Source organism: Tachyglossus aculeatus, chromosome 16 (assembly GCF_015852505.1).
Source record: "Tachyglossus aculeatus isolate mTacAcu1 chromosome 16, mTacAcu1.pri, whole genome shotgun sequence".
Classification (NCBI taxonomy): domain Eukaryota; kingdom Metazoa; phylum Chordata; class Mammalia; order Monotremata; family Tachyglossidae; genus Tachyglossus; species Tachyglossus aculeatus.
The window spans coordinates 27,595,811-27,615,864 of NC_052081.1; the positions used below are offsets into that span (position 1 = coordinate 27,595,811).

The 20,054-nt window shown below is 39.7% G+C and overlaps 2 protein-coding genes across 3 annotated transcripts in view; one reads left to right on the plus strand and one right to left on the minus strand.

The window, feature by feature from the left end:
* Positions 1–14,056, plus strand: part of SHTN1 (shootin 1) — a 117,255-nt gene extending 103,199 nt beyond the window's left edge. The window contains exon 17 of one of the 2 annotated variants that reach the window (XM_038757686.1): positions 11,610–14,056. In XM_038757686.1, coding sequence (XP_038613614.1) covers positions 11,610–11,832 — 223 coding nt within the window. In that variant the 3' untranslated portion in view covers positions 11,833–14,056. The remainder of the gene's footprint in view (positions 1–11,609) is intronic. The other variant, XM_038757687.1, reaches the window with a different exon arrangement.
* Positions 14,057–15,852: 1,796 nt separating this feature from the next.
* ENO4 (enolase 4) overlaps positions 15,853–20,054 on the minus strand; it is a 43,258-nt gene continuing 39,056 nt past the window's right edge. The window contains exons 13-15 of the mRNA XM_038758612.1: positions 18,577–18,644; positions 17,653–17,770; positions 15,853–16,064 (exon numbers count right to left, since the gene is read on the minus strand). Of these exons, the coding sequence (XP_038614540.1) occupies positions 15,919–16,064; positions 17,653–17,770; positions 18,577–18,644 (332 nt within the window). The 3' untranslated portion in view covers positions 15,853–15,918. The remainder of the gene's footprint in view (positions 16,065–17,652; positions 17,771–18,576; positions 18,645–20,054) is intronic.

Below are 20,054 nucleotides of genomic sequence, written 5' to 3' on the forward strand. Positions count from 1 at the left end.
TACAAACTGGGGAAGGTGAGTTTTGGAATGGAGAAGGGATAGGAGACCAAAAAGGAAATGAGCAGATCCTGTTTAGCGAGACTATTCACATTTCCAAAATGGGTGCACTTAAATAAGGTTGTAGCTTTATTCTGCTGGTCTGGGGGAACTCATTTTCCCATGGTCTCCTGGCCAAGAACCATAAATGGCAACAGGCAAATTAGGCATCAAATGGATGGGGTGAATGGGCAATTACAGTGTTCCTTTACAAATCCCTTCCTGAGCAACTCTTGATTTTGGGTTGGCTGGCTTTGGGAGAAGCCAGCTCAAAATGAAGAGTCTAGCTACTTTTTAAAAGTGGGAAACAAGGCTATTTCTATGAAATAATAATAATAATGATGGCATTTATTAAGTGCTTACTGCTCTTCCCATCTGCAAGGCTTTTTTGAAATTACATCTCCTCCAAAAGGCCTTCCCTGGTTCATCTCATCCCCCTATCCTATATTCCCCTTTCCAACTGCTACTTCAACACTTCTTTATTACCTAAACATTTATGCTCATATCTATATCCTTTCTTACCTCTCTTTACCTGTAATTTACTTTAGTGTCTGTATCCTTATTAGATTGTACAATCCTTGAGGGCAATAATCATATCACTAACTCAGGTGTACCCTCCTGAGTGCTTAGTAAAGCGCTCTGCACAGAGTGAGTACTCAGTAAATACTATTGATGGATTGATTAGGTGCTCAAATAATTTCATGCTGCTGCCATTTTGGATTTCAGCATACAAAAATGGACCTATGCTCATGATCAGTTAATTCAATTGTGACCAGGTACCAAAATGACTACATAAGTAGGGTCACCTGTGATCCCCCATGACTCTGCCCTGGATTTCTGGAGATGCATGTCAAGAGGGTAGTGGACCCCCAGAACACGCTTCTGTGGAGGGCCCTGGAGTCAGAGTTCAAGGGTTCAAATACCGGCTCCACCAATTGCCAGCTGTGTGACTTTGGGCAAGTCACTTAACTTTTCTGTGCCTCAGTTACCTCATCTGTAAAAATAGGGATAAAGACTGTGAGCCCCCCGTGGGGCAACCTGATCACCTTGTAACCTCCCCAAGGCTTAGAACAGTGCTTTGCACATAGTAAGCACTTAATAAATGCCATCATTATTATTATTATTTCATAGAAATAATGTGCACCTAGTTAATAGTTGTGAGCATGGAACTGTCTAGAGGCAGAGAGAGATAGACCTAAAGGAATTTCTTAGCTCCTTAGACATATGACTATCACTCTGAAATAGATTTTCCAATTTCATGGAAATTAGTCATGCACTTTTATTGTTCCAAATCAGTGTTACAAAAGTGTTTTCATTTTATCTCACAACATCCCTGTGAGGTGTGGAGAGGCAGTTATTATTCCTAAATTACAGATGAGGAGCCTGAGGCCCCAAGAGGTTACACAACTATTTTCAAAATCACAGAGTGCTCCAGTTTCAAGTGTGAACCCAGATCTCCTGACACCCACATCATTGCTTTTTTTGTCCATGATACCTTGCCTAAGCATTTCCTTCATTATTTTGATTGATTCTTTTAGAGAGTTATGATCCAAGGACATAATAAATGCCTTCCTGGGTCAGGCCAATATGCACTGTTCCAGTCCAAAGTGGATTTCCACTTAAATTGGATTGTGAGCCCCCCAAGGGACCAGGATGGCAACTAATTTCCATCTGTGTATTTTTTCCCAGCATTTCATTCAGTGCTTTGTAAAAAGTAAGCACTTAAAAAACATTACTATTGCAAAAAGGGTGCTAAAGAATATTTCGAAAACAGTGTAGTGAATGCTTTCCTTGACATGCATTTTCATGGTACATTTTAACATCCCTCATCACTTCCCTCAATAACTATAGCTATCCTATCTGTTATTTTCATCTCTGTCTTCCCCCATAGACTGTAAGTTCTTGTGGGCTGGGATCATGTATACCCACTCCATTTAATTTTCCCAACTGCTGAGTACAGAGCTCTGTGCCCAGGAATTACTCATCAGTATGATTGATTGATTGATTTTATTGATTGATAATTACCAGGAATCTATCTGCCAGATCTTTCACCAGCTTAAATTTTCTTAATATTCAGCTGGTAGCATTTGTAGCTGGTCTATGTGAAGAAAATTAGTCTGGTGGGAGCATAAGAAAGCAGCATAACCTAGTGGATAGAGCATGGGCCTGGGAGTCAGAGGCCCTGGGTTCTTATCCTGACTCTGCCATTTGTCTGCTGTGAGACCTTGGCAAGTCACTTTACTTCTCTGTGCCTGTTACCTCATCTGTAAAATGGGGATTAAGACTGTGAGTCCCACTTGGGACAAGGACTGCATCCAACCCACTTATCTTGTATCCATCCCAGTGCTATTTCAGTGCCTGGTGCTTGGTCCCCTTCTGTTCTCGATCTACACTCACTCCCTTGGTGACCTCATTTGCTCCCACGGCTTCAACTATCATCTCTACGCTGATGACACCCAGATCTACATCTCTGCCCCTGCTCTCTCCCCCTCTCTCCAGGCTCACATCTCCTCCTGCCTTCAGGACATCTCCATCTGGATGTCTGCTCGCCACCTAAAACTCAACATATCCAAGACTGAACTCCTTGTCTTCCCTCCCAAACCCTGCCCTCTCTCTGTTGACGGCACTACCATCCTTCCCATCTCACAAGCCCGCAACCTTGGTGTCATCCTCGACTCCGCTGTCTCGTTCACCCCTCACATCCAAGCCATCACCAAAACCTGCCGGTCTCAGCTCTACAACATTGCCAAGATCCGCCCTTTCCTCTCCATCCAAACCGCTACCCTGCTCATTCAAGCTCTCATCCTATCCCATCTGGACTACTGCATCAGCCTTCTCTCTGATCTCCCATCCTCGTGTCTCTCCCCACTTCAATCCATACTTCACGCTGCTGCCTGGATTGTCTCTGTCCAGAAATGCTCTGGGCATGTTACTCCCCTCCTCAAAAATCTCCAGTGGCTACCAATCAATCTGCGCATCAGGCAGAAACTCCTCACCCTCAGCTTCAAGGCTCTCCATCACCTCACCCCCTCCTACCTCACCTCCCTTCTCTCCTTCTACAGCCCACCCCACACCCTCCGCTCCTCTGACGCTAATCTCCTCGCCGTGCCTCGTTCTCGGCTGTCCCGCCATCGACCCCCGGCCCACGTCCTCCCCCGGGCCTGGAATGCCCTCCCTCTGCCCATCCGCCAAGCTAGTCCTCTTCCTCCCTTCAAGGCCCTACTGAGAGCTCATCTCCTGCAGGAGGCCTTCCCAGACTGAGCCCCTTCCTTCCTCTCCCCCTCGTCCCCCTCTCCATCCCCCCATTTTACCTCCTTCCCTTCCCCACAGCACCTGTATATATGTATATGTGTTTGTACATATTTATTACTCTATTTATTTATTTTACTTGTACATATCTGTTCTGTTTTATTTTGTTAGCATGTTTGGTTTTGTTCTCTGTCTCCCCCTTCTAGACTGTGAGCCCACTGTTGGGTAGGGACTGTCTCTATATGTTGCCAGCTTGTACTTCCCAAGTGCTTAGTACAGTGCTCTGCACACAGTAAGTGCTCAATAAATACGATTGATTGATTGATAGTAAGCACTTAAGTAATGCCACAATTTCTATAAGAAACTGCAAACTTAGTCATTCAATCATTTAGGTATTATATGGGAAATTCTTGATTCTGCATGAGTCTTATTTTTCCCTGACATTCTAATTGAGCTTTGTTCATCCATAATTAATTTATTTTACTGATCAACTTCACAATTACCTGTTTGACATAACTGTCATCAACTTCATAATTCACTTTCTACTTCATTAATTCACTTGTCTGTGTTACCCTGATGCAAGTGTACTTGCCTGAATAAAAAAGATGATGATTTGTCTTATTGCACAAAGGTGTAATTTAGTAGTAGTCCCTGAATATTCCTAGATTTGTTGTATTTTGCTAAATCTTTGAAAAACAGTGTCATCCTTTATCCTGACATTTAGCAACATATATTGTACTCTACAAAGCTCCTATTTTAGTGCTTTGCATACAGTAATCACTCAATAAATATGATTGATTATGAATGATTGATTCTTTATGAATTCATCCCTCTTCCTACCCCAGTACACCCCTAAAGCATAAAGCCGTAGCAAAGTTATTTAAACTTTCCTAAGCATTAAAAAAGGAGTTGATAGGCCCATTTTGTATTGCAGAAGTTAGTGCTGGCCACTTATGCTCTTCCCTGAAGAAGTAAAAGTCCAGTAATTTAAAGACTTTCATCTTTACTCGTTAGCTGTCATTTATGCTCATTAACTGTGTTTTTTACACTTTTCCAAGAGTTTCTTCTATTGTGGTCCATTAACTGTGGAGCAAAAGGGTGTAAGCTTTAGGTGGTGGGTGTACTGTCAAATTTTTCTGCTAGTGGAAAAAATAAAGTTGGAGTCTGTAACTTTTTGAAGAACAAAATGAATTTATCTCCATGATGTGTGATTTTTTTTCCTGTGTAATATTACTGAAAAAGAGTGAGTCTGGTGAAGTCTGAGACATTGGTGATGCATTGGCCTAGTAGTGTCTGCCTTCCTGATTTTTAAAAAATGGGTCACGAAATAGAAATTGTGGGTCTTGGCTCCATTTAGGGTGATGAGGTGTATAATTGTCATCCGAAACATTTATCCCAGCTGGAGTTTAATTTGGCTCGACACACCAGTACTCCTGAGATAAAAGCTGATCACTGTGAAACTGAAGAGTTCTCAGGGGTCCCCTGGCCTGCTCTCCTAAAGTGGGTGGGCCTTTCCTAGTAAGACTCTTCCACTTCTTCCTCTTCCTCCTCACCCTTTCTCTTTTTTTTGTTTGTGGCCTCACAGCATTTAGTAAACATTGGCTTCTAGGCAGTAGGCTACTGGTTAATAGAATAAACGACATAAGGGATACAGCTTAATCTGATGATCTTATACAATTAAAGGATTTGTCCTCCTCTTAACTGTAATCTTAGTACCACTGAATTATCTCCTGATGCTGCAGGAAACAGCTCAGCCTCAGCAAGACACAACTACAAAGGTTTTCCATGTGCAGCTTGTACATGGACAATTAAGCTTGAACAACAAAATTAGTAGAACTGGATGTTCTGGAAGTTGAGATTCCTTTTTTTCCTCTTGAAATATTTTTTCAAAGTAGCTGTCTCATAGACCACAAAAAAGACTTCTTGTTCTATGCAATACTAGTAGTATTCTGAATAGGTACACTACTCTGACAGTTTGAGCATTCATCATCATCACTTCTAACTGGCAAGGACATAAGACAAACACCATTTTAAGTGGTGTTTTGTGTTTCCAGGTAAGCCAAATGGAAAGACCTTTGCTGTGAATTTGTATATCCTGTCTCATGTTCAGTGAACACCGAAAGCCAAATATCAACTGTTTGTTGAATTTTTTTTTAAACATTGTTGAACAGGTTCATAGATGGCACCACATAAATTACAGATATTTTCCTAGGAGGAAGGAGGAATGTTCTGTTATTGCTGTCTTTTTCTTTTATAACTTCTGAGAAGAGAAACAGCAAACCAAAATTGAAGCACAGTTTAGGTCCAAAAAATGAAAATCAAACTGACCCCTGAAATATGCCAGATGCCTATTTTATTGAAAGTGTGCTTGCTCCACTTTAATTTCAGTAGTATAAATAAAAGTGTACTATTGTTAAGAGCAGTAGGAGAATTTGGAAAATGCATTATTTTTACATGTGATTTTCCAAAAAACTTGATTATAACTATTAGTTTACAGTCCTACTACCTCATTTTAAAAACTGCAAAACATCATTCGGAGAAGAAATGTTTTTCTCCTTTGTTAAATACATAATAAAATAGGAGAGGAATTAGAAAGATTTTAGCATTGGAAAAATCTGTATCTTAAGAATTGCATTAGGAGGAAAAAAAAGGCCAAAACCTTTAAATGCAAACAAAATCAGTTTCACGGCTGACAAGGTGTCTTTACTTACCTTTTGGGCATAGATATTTCCAGTAGTAAAGTAGACATGGGTGTGCATGAACATCCACAGATTTGGGGAATCTTTGCCTTAGTGAGAGGTTAACAGCATTGGACAATAGATTGTTGATCTTGGCCTTCCGTGGTGGCAGAATGATCTGGTTTCGTTTCCTATTATGTATGAGTTTGGGGTGTTCAAAGAAATTTAGAACTGGATTTAAATTCCAAACTTATCATAAATTTGTGAGAATTGTCAACAGAGTCAATTTTATTCTTGTCTCATGTAATTGGACATTTAGAAGAGTCTTCTAAATTGTGCTAGATGTCACCCTTTATTTTGTCATTTCAAGGAAAAATAGATTTGGTGTATGTGGCCTTCAACATTCCTCATGTCGTATAGATAATCAAAACCACAAATATGTGTATGTTTGTGTGTGTATAATATGTATGTATATATACACAACTATGTACATGCATACTGTGCATGTGTGTGCGTTTGTATATGTGCACTTTGGTAAAGTTTTTAGCTAGTTTGAAAGAGCCACTTTTCAGGAAACAAAAACCTCAGCAGGATTTTTTCAAGGTATAAAATCAGAGAGTCCTAAAATGATTAAATACTGTTTTTCAATTAAAGCTGATTCTAGACAAGCACAAAAACCAATTCTGTGTCGAAACAAATTTTATCCTTCATTCCCACTGTTTTAAATTTGGATCACATTGGCAGAAAAAGAAAAAAATTTCTTCCTTTATTTGAAACTTTTTTTGTGAAGTTTCAGCCTAGAGGGAAATTTTACAAGTGCATTATATGCTCTGAAAAACAGGATTTCTAAAAGAAACAATAACACTCCCTCTGCTATAATGGCACTACAGCCTAACTGCTCTAGTAACGGTATAAGGGACACAGGACCTGACAAAACTGGAAGAGGAACTATGAGCTGTAGTGCTTATTTTTTTGCTCCCGAGAAAATAGAAAAGCGACTTCATTTTAGGATTTTTCTAGTAAACCACAGATTTAATTTTTCCCATTTTCTGTCGTTGAAGGTGGTAAATATGATTGCCGTTTGATCCATTTTTATTGTAAATGAAATAGAGTTCAGTCTGGCTGGCTGTTCGTCACTTGTTGGATGCCTGCCATGCACTAATGCAGACGTCCTACTGTGAGCTCAGAGAAGAACTATACTTTGATTCACCAGATTGTGTTAAATAGTCCAGCTGTTGAGATTTGAAAGATAGTTACCTCACAAGTGAAATAAAAATGAACTTGGCATTTATGGCTTTGACCATTTTTATACTGTTTAGCAATCAGCGTTTTAGAGGTAGCATTTTACAAAATCACTCTGCCTACTTAAAAGTTTCATCCACTGTAGTGTTCAAACTCCTGGCCTTTTTTTTTGTCAGTAAAATTAAGATTGAGGTAGTATGTGAAATTTGCATAAAATAAGTATCTTTTCTCCCCCCTTTATTTCATTTCTTGAACTTTGATCTTATTCGGTGAGATGTGGAACTCTGTCCCCCAGAGCTGGTTTGGAAATTAGGTAATTTGAATTGATGCTGCAGTGTGTGAGCAGGGATGCTGTTCAGTATAAATGGGAAGTGAAAATTTGATTTAGAAAGGAATTTTGTTAATGCCCACTAATATGATTTTTAAAATGAAGGTGCCAAGCTCCAACACTTGTCAAGCAGCCTGAGAAATCCACTGACTCCTTACGAGTCCAGCTTGGGCATTCTGATTCACAACTACTGCAATTCAAGGATTGGCAGTTGTGAAGCCTGTCTTCTCTATTCCTGGCCAGTGCCACCACCTGGGAGAATTGATGTTATCACTCTGTCTTCCTGCTTTGGAAAAGCAAATACTGTCTAAAGTGCCATCCAGGTTAGGCTTGCAATGCTTATTAACTGTAGGCGGTATTATAGGTTGTTTAATTGGGGTTAGATATGCATTTATTACCGGCGGCTTTTAATTGTGTGTTTTTTTTAATGGCACAGACCCAGAAAGACTATGGAAGTTCAAACCAATAGGTACCAAAGAAGTCTCTCATTTCCACTTCATCGGAATAAGCTAGACAGATTTTGCAGAGCATCCCCCTTCAAATGACTTCCTTGGGAGTCATTGTTATTGTGGCATTTATCAAGTGCTTATTGTGTGCCAAGCACTGTACTAAGCTGGGGTAGATACAAGATAATCAGGTCAGACACAGTCTCTGTGACTTGCTTAAGGTCACAGAGAAAGAAGTGACAGAACTGAGATTAGAGCCCAGGTCTTTTGACCCCCAGGCCCTTGGTCTTCCCACTAAGCCCAGGGTTTTATTGGACTGAAGCAGGCAGGGGGTTCCATAGGTGATTTGCTTCATCTACTATCATTTTCCTGAGAATTGGTAAAAAAAAAAAAAAAAAAAGGCCAAAGAAGCTATAGCACATAGGAACTTCTGGGCCCAACTACTCTTGGAGTGCCTTTCCCATGACTCTGTCTCTGTATAACTACAGAGCCAATCTGCCGCTCCGGTTGCCTGGAAAATGGGACTCTTTTTTTTTTTTTTTTTTTTAAACAGCCAAGGGTTTCTGTTCCAGGAGAACTAGGGGAACCCCAGAGGTTTAGCAGGCAGTTTCAGAGTGAGGCATGACTTGAAAAGGCAAACTTGGCATTTGTTTTTACTGATGGTTTTCCAAATTTAAGGTGGAAAAAGCAGCAGTAGAAATCCAGAATGACTCTACTGGCAAAACTAAGCCTTTGCAAGGAAAGTGAGAATAGGGAGAATGAATGCCTACCCAATGAGACTGGTAGAATGCTTGGTGTAGGAAGAAAATATTTAGTCAGCTGCCATTCCTCCTTGAAGTGACCGACTTACTCTATCCTTTCTCAGTCCACAGACTTGGAAGAAGTATCCCTATTACCAAGTACAGGGATAAAGTGTTTTGTTCGTGCATAGCTCTTTAAGTAAACTCATAGACAAGAACTTCATGGTGGAGAGGGAGATTGATGGCCACATGTGGAACAAGGCAATTCAAGAAAAGCTTCAGGATAAAAATTCAGGCCTCTTTGTGTCTGAGCATCAGCTGGTCATTCCTATTTGAAACTGAACTCTTATGTGACCTTACTGTAAGTGGTCAAAACCACCTTGTCTTGAGGGGGGAAAAAAATCATCCTCACATTATTTAACACTCTTGAATCCCAGAGAAGCATGTTTCCACCAACAGCCACACGGACATGTGTGTGTGTGTGTGTATACATATATACACACACACACATATATATTATACACACATACACACACACACACATATATATTTATATATATATATATATAAATAAATTTGCCCAGAAAGGGTTGGTCCTCCCAGATTTGGGAAAGGAAACAAGCCCGAGATCTTGTAAAAGCTCTAACATCAGTAACATCACTTTGGGATTTCTGCAATCACATGTTTGACTTTGCTGTCCAGAAAGTCAGAGGTACTTGCTTAGCTGTATATTAGCAAATGGGATGAATGTCTGATTAATACTACCATTTTACCCATACAATTTGTTCAGTAGCATTCTTATGAAATGTCCAACTATCCGGTGTAGGTGATGCCAAACCAAATCTCTAATTGAGGATTTTCAATTACTTTAAGGCTAGAATGATTTTCCTAGTATTACCCAGATTTTAAAGCCAAGGCCGGTCAACGTAACTTAAATTTGTCTTTCCTTAAAACTGTTTTCACCCACCACAACTAGTTCACTGTGGTCCTTTTGGAAGATAGGAGAAAGAGGGCTACGGGTGGTCTCAGACCTTGGACCTGAGGCTCACATTCACAGGTGCTAGGCTGCCCATCCAAGACATGATGGAATCTCTGGTTTTAAATGAAGCGTGAGCCTCAGGCCAGTCACAGAGACTTTGGGACCTGTGCGAAGGAATTGATTATTCTGCTGGTGGCTCGGGTAGGAACTCTCCGTCTCTCATCTCCCTGCCCATCGTGTTTCCACTGGGGAGTGGAGTGCAACAAGCAACTTGCTAGGCTAGAGCTGCAGTTCATTGCAAAGCATGGTGTTTTATATGCAGGACCCATATACCCCAAAAGTAGCTTTAGCTAAGCGGCATTACTGTGCTGTTGTGCCATAACCCAGCAGAAGGTTGCCTTGGTAGCCACTGCAATTTTCACTGCCCAAGTTGGCCAGCTGTTTTAGGAGTCCTGCTGGGATGGTCATCCTTGCAAGATGCCCTAGGTCAGAAGCCTTCGTCACTAATGGCATTAAGTGAACTCGGGCCTTCCCCGCCCTCCCTCCATCTTTCCCCCTCTACGTGTGGGTTCCTCGAAAGAAAGAGGAAAATAATAAAAGAAAGGGAAAATAAAAGAAGGAAGGGGCTGGCGAGCTTCCACGTCCCCTTCATACATACCCTGCTGAGCCATTCCTCTGGAATGGCAACCCCCCACATTGTCTCCCCCTTCTAGACTGTGAGCCCGCTGTTAGGTAGGGACTGTCTCTAGATGTTGCCAACTTGTACTTCCCAAGCGCTTAGTACAGTGTTCTGCACACAGTAAGTGCTCAATAAATACGATTGAATGAATGAAGTCTCAGTGGGCATCCCCCTGCCTTTGGCTTTTTCAACCTACCCCAGCCACGAGGTGAGATAGAAGGGGCAAAGTGATTGAGTGCTTTAAAGCCAACAATAAGTTTCCGTTTGCTGCAGATTGGGATGGGTAACCACTGGAGGTTCTTGAGGGGTGTGGAAATATGGACTAAATGTTTTTGTAGAAAATGATCCTGGCAGAAGAGTGAAACGTGGATTGGAATGGGGAGAGACAGGAGCCTAGGACATCTGCAAGGAGGCTATGCAGTAATCAAGGCAGGCTAGGATAAATGTTTGAATTAAGGTGGTAGCTGTCTGGATGGAGAGGAAAGATTGGATTTTAGTCATGTTGTGAAGACTGATCTGACGGGATTTAGTGATATATTGAATATATGGGTTGAATGAAAGAGAGGAGTTAAGTATAATGCCAAGGTTGTGGGCTTGCTAGACAGGAAGGATAGTGGTGCTGTGTACACTGATGGGAAAATCATGGGGAGGATTTTTCTTTTCCTCCCCACAAAGCCATCTGATGCCCTATGCTCAGTATGCCCAGAACACAGATTGGTTGATTGAAACCCATTTTAGAAAGGGTCAGCCTATCTTCTTTCTGGTGTTCTATATTGATCAAGGAATCTCAGACATAGGCACAGACAAGTCCTGAGTTAATTAGCATTTAAGTCTCCACTTTACCTGTAGTCCCAAGGGACATTCTGGTGGAATATTGGGAAGAGGAATTTTAGGGTTCCTTTCTGCTGTGGAAGGGCATATAAGGAACAGCGGAGAATAAGCTTTTCATTGGTGAATACATCTTAAGCAGGTAGGTGTGTATTTGTACTTCTATATTTACAAAAAGCTGTAAACTTTTCCTCTTTTTCCCTTTGTGTGGACCTAAGTATCTAATGTGAACTGTCACTTTTCATCGTGTCCTTCATGATATTCATCTGGTTGAAAAAAAAATGTATGACTGCTGCATACCCTACTAACGAGGCTCTTATATGTTCTAATCCAGTCTTTTGTTTGGTTCTGAAGCACATGAAAGAAAAATATTTTCTCTCTGTTTTCCCTCCCCCCACCCTTAGACCACCCAGTAATGCAGGACACAGAAGAAAAGATACAAGCAATGAGAAACCGGCTGGGCCAGTTGTAGTTTTCGATCCTGTCACCACAAGTGAAGCAAACACCAAAGAGCAAATGGCAGAAAAACATCTAAATGAGCCCAGGAAGAATGAAGAAAAAAATAAGCAAGAATGTAAGGAAGAGAGAGTTAAAGAAATGAAAGAGACAAACAGTTCTAACTGCTAATTTATAAGCCAAATGGCTGGAGATTTTTGCAAGACCTTTTCAATTAGCATCTTACTCAATTCTGTGTGTTGACAAGGACTATATTGTGTTCTTTTAGCTATTCTGTAATACAGGTTTCCTTTGGATAGGTAGCAGTAGGTTCTCTAACAAACAGCAGATTTTTAGTTTGTTTTGTTTCTTGTTTTTTATGCCCTATTGGGGTGAGTTGAGTGTGTTGATTGTGCTCTCTTGAATTGTTACAAAAAATCCAGATCTTAGCTTTTTTTAAATTGCACACATACAGAATCTAATAAGAATTCATATCATTCATTAGATATTTGAGTCATACAAACAAATCTGCTTTGGAAGCACTGCCTTAGAAATCTCTATCACAGGAATTGTTTCCTTTTTAATCCTTATTGGCATTACTAGACTGAGGAAATTTTAACCCCAAATGAAAGGCTGTTTTATGACCAGGACTTTGGAGGCATAGTGACAGCAGGAGCAATGAAGAGGTTTGACACTGCAGACTTAGTACCCAGAGTTTTGTAGAACAGCTTCTAATTTAGGAACAGGACATCAAATGGATGATTGTTATACAGAGTGAACTTAAACCCTGTTAATGTATAGGAGGATTGTTCCACACAAAACTCCCCTATGGACTTCGGTGTATGTGCTATGGGTGGCATGATTGTAGGATTGAGGTAAAGGCTAAAATTCAAACCTTTGAATTTAATACAATGAATTCATTGTAAGCCATCCACTGTGGTGATATGAGTTAATTCTGTTGTTATCATGTGATGATGTGACGCAAATACCACATTTGATCACAGTTCTTATTTACAATGAAGTGACAGGTACACAATTTTCTTGCTTCACTGCTGCTCTGCATTACATAGGGATTTTTATAAAAGAAATTAAGTGGTGGTAGTTCTCTACAAATACAATATTTCAGTCCACCACAGTGAACACATACAACTATAACCAGGGATTTTTTTTCCACTCACACAGCTTCTCCAACTTGATTGTTTCAAAATTGGTGTTTATTTAAAATAAGTGGTAATGTACTTGAATGCACTGTAAGATTTTTTTTATGACAATGATTCAGTAATGGTAATTTAACTATTAAAGAAAACGAATGGTTTAGTTTTGTTAGCTTGCCTCAGCATGCAGCTGTCAGGTGTTTCTAACCTAAGGGCAGAAGAAAATGATAGTAATAATTGCAGTTGTGGTATTTTTCTTTTTTGCACGTGTGCTAAGCAAATGTGGATTGAGCTGGTTAGGCAGATGTATGTATTTCCTAAATTTTGGGGTACATTGTCTTTCTGAACTTGTCATATATATGTATGAAAGTACATATATATGTTATGTGTGAATATGAGTGTGTATATGTATATATGCACACGTTTCCAAATGCTTAATGAATTTAGTATTGGAAATTATTGAACTAGTGTAACATTTCACAATTATTTCTCCCAAGCAGGTATTGTTATTGTATGATGAGAGTATTTGCTAGGTGTATTAAGGTTTTAAAAACCAATAATTTTATTTAAACTGTTTTGGTTATGGTGATTGATCATTTCATCATGGCTTATTAGAAATTACCCCTGATTTCCATCACAAATTTTGTCACCCTACCTATGTACACTTTGTATATGGTATGAGTGAATTGGTAAGTAATTGAATTCCCCAATTCAGCCTACCAAGACTGAGTAATATTGAATGGTGGATGGTTGCCTTTGAGGTTGAAATTTTATTTTCGACGCGGTGTGGGGGAAAAGTCACCAAAGTAATTTTAGATTTTTCTTCAGAGCCATTTGTTTCTCCCATTTCTATAGACCTCATCTAAAAATAATTGAAACATGAATGTTGTAAAATATAAGCTAACATTCAAACTAATCTAGCTAAAGACAAATTTTCTCAATTTTTAAAGTAAGTATTTCTTAAAAAGAGGGCTTTTTCAGAAAATGTCTTAATCCTTTTAGGGCACCAATGGAGCCAAAATGGTGTCCCAGAAGGATTCACTCCTTTCCAAAACCACTTCCTATCATCATTATCATTCTCCATATATGTTCACATGGAAGCTGGAGGCGGTCAGGTGGACAAAGTCCCTGGTCTTGGACAGTTAAGCAAACTTTTAACCTCTGAGGATTTGGCCCAGTGATGGTGTAATGATTTTGAATGTTTGCTCTCTGTATCAATGTTTAACAATTTCTTCATTATTAAAGCACAGTGAAAGTATGAATTTGGGTTTGTCACTCATATTTTGAATTAATTTAAACATGTTAGTAGGATTCTGTCTTTGAGTTCACCTGATGGGGGCCACTATTCAGTATAAACCTCTGGTAAGAATCGATTTGTTACCCTCAATTAATTTTTTTCTTTTACTGTTTCAGTTGGAAAACTGAACAAAGGGACAGGTTATGAGTTCATAATTGAGAGGATTTCTCCCCAAAACACATTAAAATCTACAAAATTATGCAGTGTTAGCATGCTCTGATTGGCAGTTATATTCAGCAGAAGATCATAGTTACTATTGCCCTAAAAAACATTATTGGGGGCTTATTACGTGGGAACAGAATCAATTTTAACATTTTTCCAGGCTCTAAAAATCTTTAAAAAAATAGTGTGCCTAATTCCTTGTCTGTTTTTATAATACAGTTGTAGGTTTGCTTAGAACCCGTGTCATTAAGATATAGCAAGTAATGGTTAACATTATTTTAAGGTCATTTTTAGGTATGCATCTAAAGTAGAGGTGCATACCTATAAGGATAGATGGGTCAGTTCTCAGATAGTTCAAGGGTTAGTACAAGTATTTAAGGGGTAAATAGAGTATAGTAATTTCACCCTGTCCCATGTGCACATGTGCAAAAACATTTCTTCTACCACTGCACCCTGTTTATCCAAACACCTGCATTAGGAAGATTACAGTAGTGTTCTATCCAAAATGTGTAATGAAAACATTGGTATCATACACAGAAAAACTAGTCAGGTCAGTAAAACATGCCCCCCTCTGGAAGAAAAGTGCTTACCTATTATGGTGAACAGCTTCTTCTGGAAGGGTCCCCTGATCATTTCAAGTTTGGTGCATTTTTTACCCATCAGGGGTATGACTCCATATTATTTTAAAATGATATTCTGCATTTCAACTGGGAAAAATGATATAGTAGAATTGGCTCATTGAATTATTCCTGTATGCCAGAGTTATGAACATCATGCCTGTTAGTGTTTTGCTTGGTTCTAAAATGAGCTTTTCTTAACCTTGGTGAAATTGCAGCATATGTGCTCAAATCCCATTAATAAGTGTTGAGCAACCACAAAACTGTGTGCTAGTGGTCTCCCTCTTCACAGCAATTCCAATTCTCCTCTTCCAGGCACTGAGGGTTGCAGGGAGGCCATGGAGGCCATTTCAGATGAGAATTTATGGAATAAGACCCCATTTCCATCATGGGGGTGTTAAGTTCCCATAATTCCTGAGATTTAGCTGAGTAAAAAAAATAGTTAACTTCAGAATTAATGAAAATCCCAATTTCTAAAAACCAAAGAGCTTTGAGCATTTAGCCTTCACTAGATTTTAAAAGCTATTATCTCTAGCTAAGCACTGAAAACAAGTACACACATGCATATATTCTCTGTGTGCTGTGAATTTAGGAATAAAAGGAAATGATTGTACTTTTCTGTTTATTAAATGCACTTTTATGACAATCTAAGTTACCATTTCCTATTTTCATACCCTGATAAACAACATAGTTGTTTGAGGAATGTTTTCATTTAAGTTTTTCTACACTATCAAAACAATTTGAAGGACACATGCTTTTATGTGGCAGGTTTAAGCTTGATGAAACAGCCCTTGACTTGTCTTGACTTTTTACTAGTGCATTGTCTTAGAACACTGATACCCAAATGCAGAATTACAATTGCAACATGAGCCAAATTTAAGGTCGTTCAGGCAGCCATGACAACTATTTCGCTTTCCTCAAAAAAAGAACAAAGAGAGTGTGAGTGTATGGAGTTTTGAAAGATAGACTGCTGAGATGCTTTAAAACTAGCAGTTTACTATAGTAGTAAGAGCTTTGATTTACAGTCAAGTGAAAATACAGTCCTTCATTAGCGATCATCAGGTGCTGCTGTTGGGATGTTGGACGCATCATCATTTAGTGACTTGGTCTGGACAGCAGGAGGAGAATCCAGGATTTCCACAGCTGTTTCCTTATCTTCATTAAAATCAACAAAAACCTGTTCTTCACTGAAAGCTAAATGAAAAAGAAAGGGTGCCATCTACTCAGAATTGCTGAACAGTCTCATATTGCTTTGAAAACTTTACACGAAGTATCTACCAAAACCTATGTGGATTTAGTAAACTGAAACGGTCTGTCCTTGAGGCACCTTGAGCGTTCTTTATGCCCACTTAAGATAGATCTTTGGTTAAACGAATGATAGCACTTCCATACCGAATTGACAAATCATCTAATTTTTTACAGGTTATTTCTCGCAGAGGGGAGGATCACATGTGGATTATTTGCTGTGGGTGCATGTCTGTGGAAAGGGACCAGGAACAGCATAAATGTGGAAATGAAAAGCCAATACTGTTTGAATGCAAAACTTGGCAGCATATTGACATTCAGTTGCAAATAATTGCTGTCTTTTCCTCCCCGCCATACATACTGTGTGTGTGTGTGTGTGTGTGTGTGTGTACACACATATGTGCACACACATTTTAAGAGGTGTGGAGAGTAAATTCCAAAATGGTTTTACAAGCCCTTAAGTTCCTGTTTCTCTGTTAAAATGTGTTTACTTTCCCCATCTTTTTGGTCTTTTCAACGAAGCCATTATTGCTACCATCAGGAAGAGTGCATGTGGTCAACCAGTCAAATCCTGAATGCTAAAGAAATTCCTTTGTTGCTATTTAATTAGCCGGATATAGTCCTGACTTGTGAGTCGACTGCTCCTTGGGTGGTGTGGTAGCAGAGACTGCTCGAGGCCATTTGCTAGATGGCCAACCGAGCTGTTTATGGATCAGTTTAGGGACAGAGGGAAGAGGGAAACTGGTAAATCCTATAAATGATGAAATTTGGCCAGGTGAATTAGGCAGGGCTTAGGAAAAAGAAAACCACGGGTGAATTGCAGAAGCAGCAAAAACATCCTTTAAATCTGCCATTTTCTTGCCTGTGACTCTGCCTGGTGAGGGGGAGGTTTCAAAGTCAAGCTTGCTGCTAAAAATGCTCAATAGATTGAGTTTCATTGCATCTCTACTGAGGTGTTTACAGGTTGTGCACCCATTTTGGCTTTCCCTCTGGGGATTTCAGGATGTAATTTGTGTATTTCTACCAAAATAGGCAGTGTGCTATCTGCTTGCTACCCATATGAATGATTTTCAAAGATTGGGTTTTGTAAAAAAAAAGATGTTGCTTGGTATAACAGAGTCCTTAGCCTTTTGCCATCCAAAACACTCGAACAAGGCAGTTGTGGTAGACTGCTGTCAAACAGGTTACAGGCAAAGGAATACATCTGCCTTTAGTTTGCATACCCCATGGGGGAGAAGTCTTAAATGTAATCTGGATTGAAACAAAAAAAGGTGGGTTGGAAGATCCCAGCCAATTTTGTTGAAAAGTTTCAGTCTATTCAACAGGAAAGGGTCCCAAGTTTCCAACATTCAGGTAAGTAGATAACCCATTAGGACAACAATATGTATTGTTGCACATGCCCTGCTAATTTTGGTTGGTGCTTATTTATAGTCTTTGGATTCCTCTAACCCCATGCTGAGTGATTTCTATTCTCCCTCCTCCATCTTTGTTCTCTGATTCATTATAAACTGAAAACAAAGCAAGGAAAAACTCATACCCAGTGTACTGCTCCGGGCAAGTTCTTCTTCTATAGCAAGCAGCCGGTTGTACTTAGTCACCCGCTCTCCACGGGAAAGACCTCCCAACTTGATAAATCTAGCTCCCACTCCAACGGCCTTTGGGAAAAGGCAGAATATTTTACAGCAATGTCAGTTTTAAAAGGGAGAATCATTTTTTTTCTCCTTGTGGATCTGCCATTCCAACCCAGTAAGGACAAGGAAAAGCCTCTGGAGGAGAGGGACACTTTTTTCTTAATAATATTTATTAAGTGCTTACAATATGCCAGGCACTCTACTAAGTGCTGGGGTGATACAGGCTAATCAGGTTGGATATGGTCCCTGTCATACACAGAGTGTACAGTCTTAATCCCTGTTTTACAGATGAGGTGACAGGCACAGTGAAGTTAAGTAACTTGCCTAAGGTCACACAGCAGACAAGTGGAGGAGTAAGAATTAGAATCTGGGTCCTTATGAGTCCTATGCCAGTGCTCCACCCACGAAAATTTGCTGCTTCTTACCTGGGCAAGAAGGGGATCTTTTTAACTCGCTTTTGCCAATGGTACATTTTGGAAAAAAAACAGCATATTGAAGCCCTCACCACTCATCAAAACATCTATGCAAATGAATATGCCACTGCATTAGCTAAAAAACACACTGAGAGGGATCTTGTACTTTAGGAACAGGTATAACAAAGGAATAAATAAACCCAATTTAAGTACATGCTTTCTCTCTAGGCAACAATTTTTCCTTTTTTCAAAAGTTCAGTGATGCACGTTTGCAAAAGGTAGGTTTCTAGAGGGGAAGAAAGCCTATTTCATAAAAGGTTACATGACTTTCTCCCAACCTGCATTTCTCCTAAATATCAATTTGTGATAAAAGCAGTGTTTTGGTAATTCTGCTGCTGAACAGCTTTGAACACTCACAAGATCTGCAAGACTATCATCAGAAGTTTCTCCATCTGAACTTCCTAAGATGGTGATGTGCCTCTGACCTATAAGCAAACAGTACACATATATATTATACATGTACATTGCTCTCTCTATATAGTACAAAAGTATGTTTCTGACACTAATTCCTTTGGAAATTTTAGAAAATTAACACTAAATTTCAGATTCACAATTTCCTGAGGATAAATCAAACAATAGTTTAATCCCTACGTTCTCCCCCTTGGTTTTACACTTGTTTTCTGCTTTATTAATGTATTTTTTCTGTCCAGGATCTTAGTCCAAACTACATTTAATAATTCAGTCTATCATCAGCACAGCCTAGGAAGAGTGATGAAATGGTTTGGAGGTCGTTTATTTTCATTTTATGTATTTACCTAAAACCAGGTGAGTCTGAAAAGTAGTAATAATAATAATAATAATCATAATAGTAATGGGATTTGTTAAGCGTTTACTATGTGCCAAGCACTGTTCTAAGTATGGAGGTAGATACAAGGTTAACAGGTGGGGCTGTTAACAGGTGAGCCATGTGGGGCTCATAGTCTTAATCCCCATTTTACAGATGAGGTAACTGAGGCACAGAGAAGTTAAGTGACTTCCCCAAAGTCAATCAATCAATCAATCAATCGTATTTATTGAGCGCTTACTATGTGCAGAGCACTGTACTAAGCGCTTGGGAAGTACAAATTGGCAACACATAGAGACAGTCCCTACCCAACAGTGGGCTCACAGTCTACAAGGGGGAGACAGAGAACAAAACCAAACATACCAACAAAATAAAATAAATAGGATAGAAATGTACAAGCAAAATAAATAAATAAATAAATAAATAAATAGAGTAATAAATATGTACAACCATATATACATATATACAGGTGCTGTGGGGAAGGGAAGGAGGTAAGATGGGGGGATGGAGAGGGGGACGAGGGGGAGAGGAAGGAAGGGGCTCAGTCTGGGAAGGCCTCCTGGAGGAGCTGAGCTCTCAGCAGGGCCTTGAAGGGAGGAAGAGAGCTAGCTTGGCGGAGGGGCAGAGGGAGGGCATTCCAGGCTTAACTTCTCCAGGCTTCAGTTCCTTATCTGTAAAATGGGGATTAAGACTGGGAGTCCCACAGGTGGGACAACCTGATTATCTTGAATCTACCCCAGCGCTTGGTGCATAGTAAGCACTTAACAAATAACATTATTTTTATCAGCATTACTATTTTTTTAAAATGAAGTTGGCCTTTTTTCTGCTTTGGACTAAGGTCTCCTTTTCCCACATCCTTTCCCTTCTTTGTCACCTTTGCAATTGGATTTGTAACCTTTAAGTGCATTACTAAAGGTTTTGGAAGGCTGCAATACAGTTGATGGATAATAATAATAATAATAATGATGGCATTTGCTAAGTCACACAGCTGGCAAGTGGCAGAGCAGAGATTAGAACCCAGGTCCTTCTGTCAGCCCTGTACTCTGGCCAC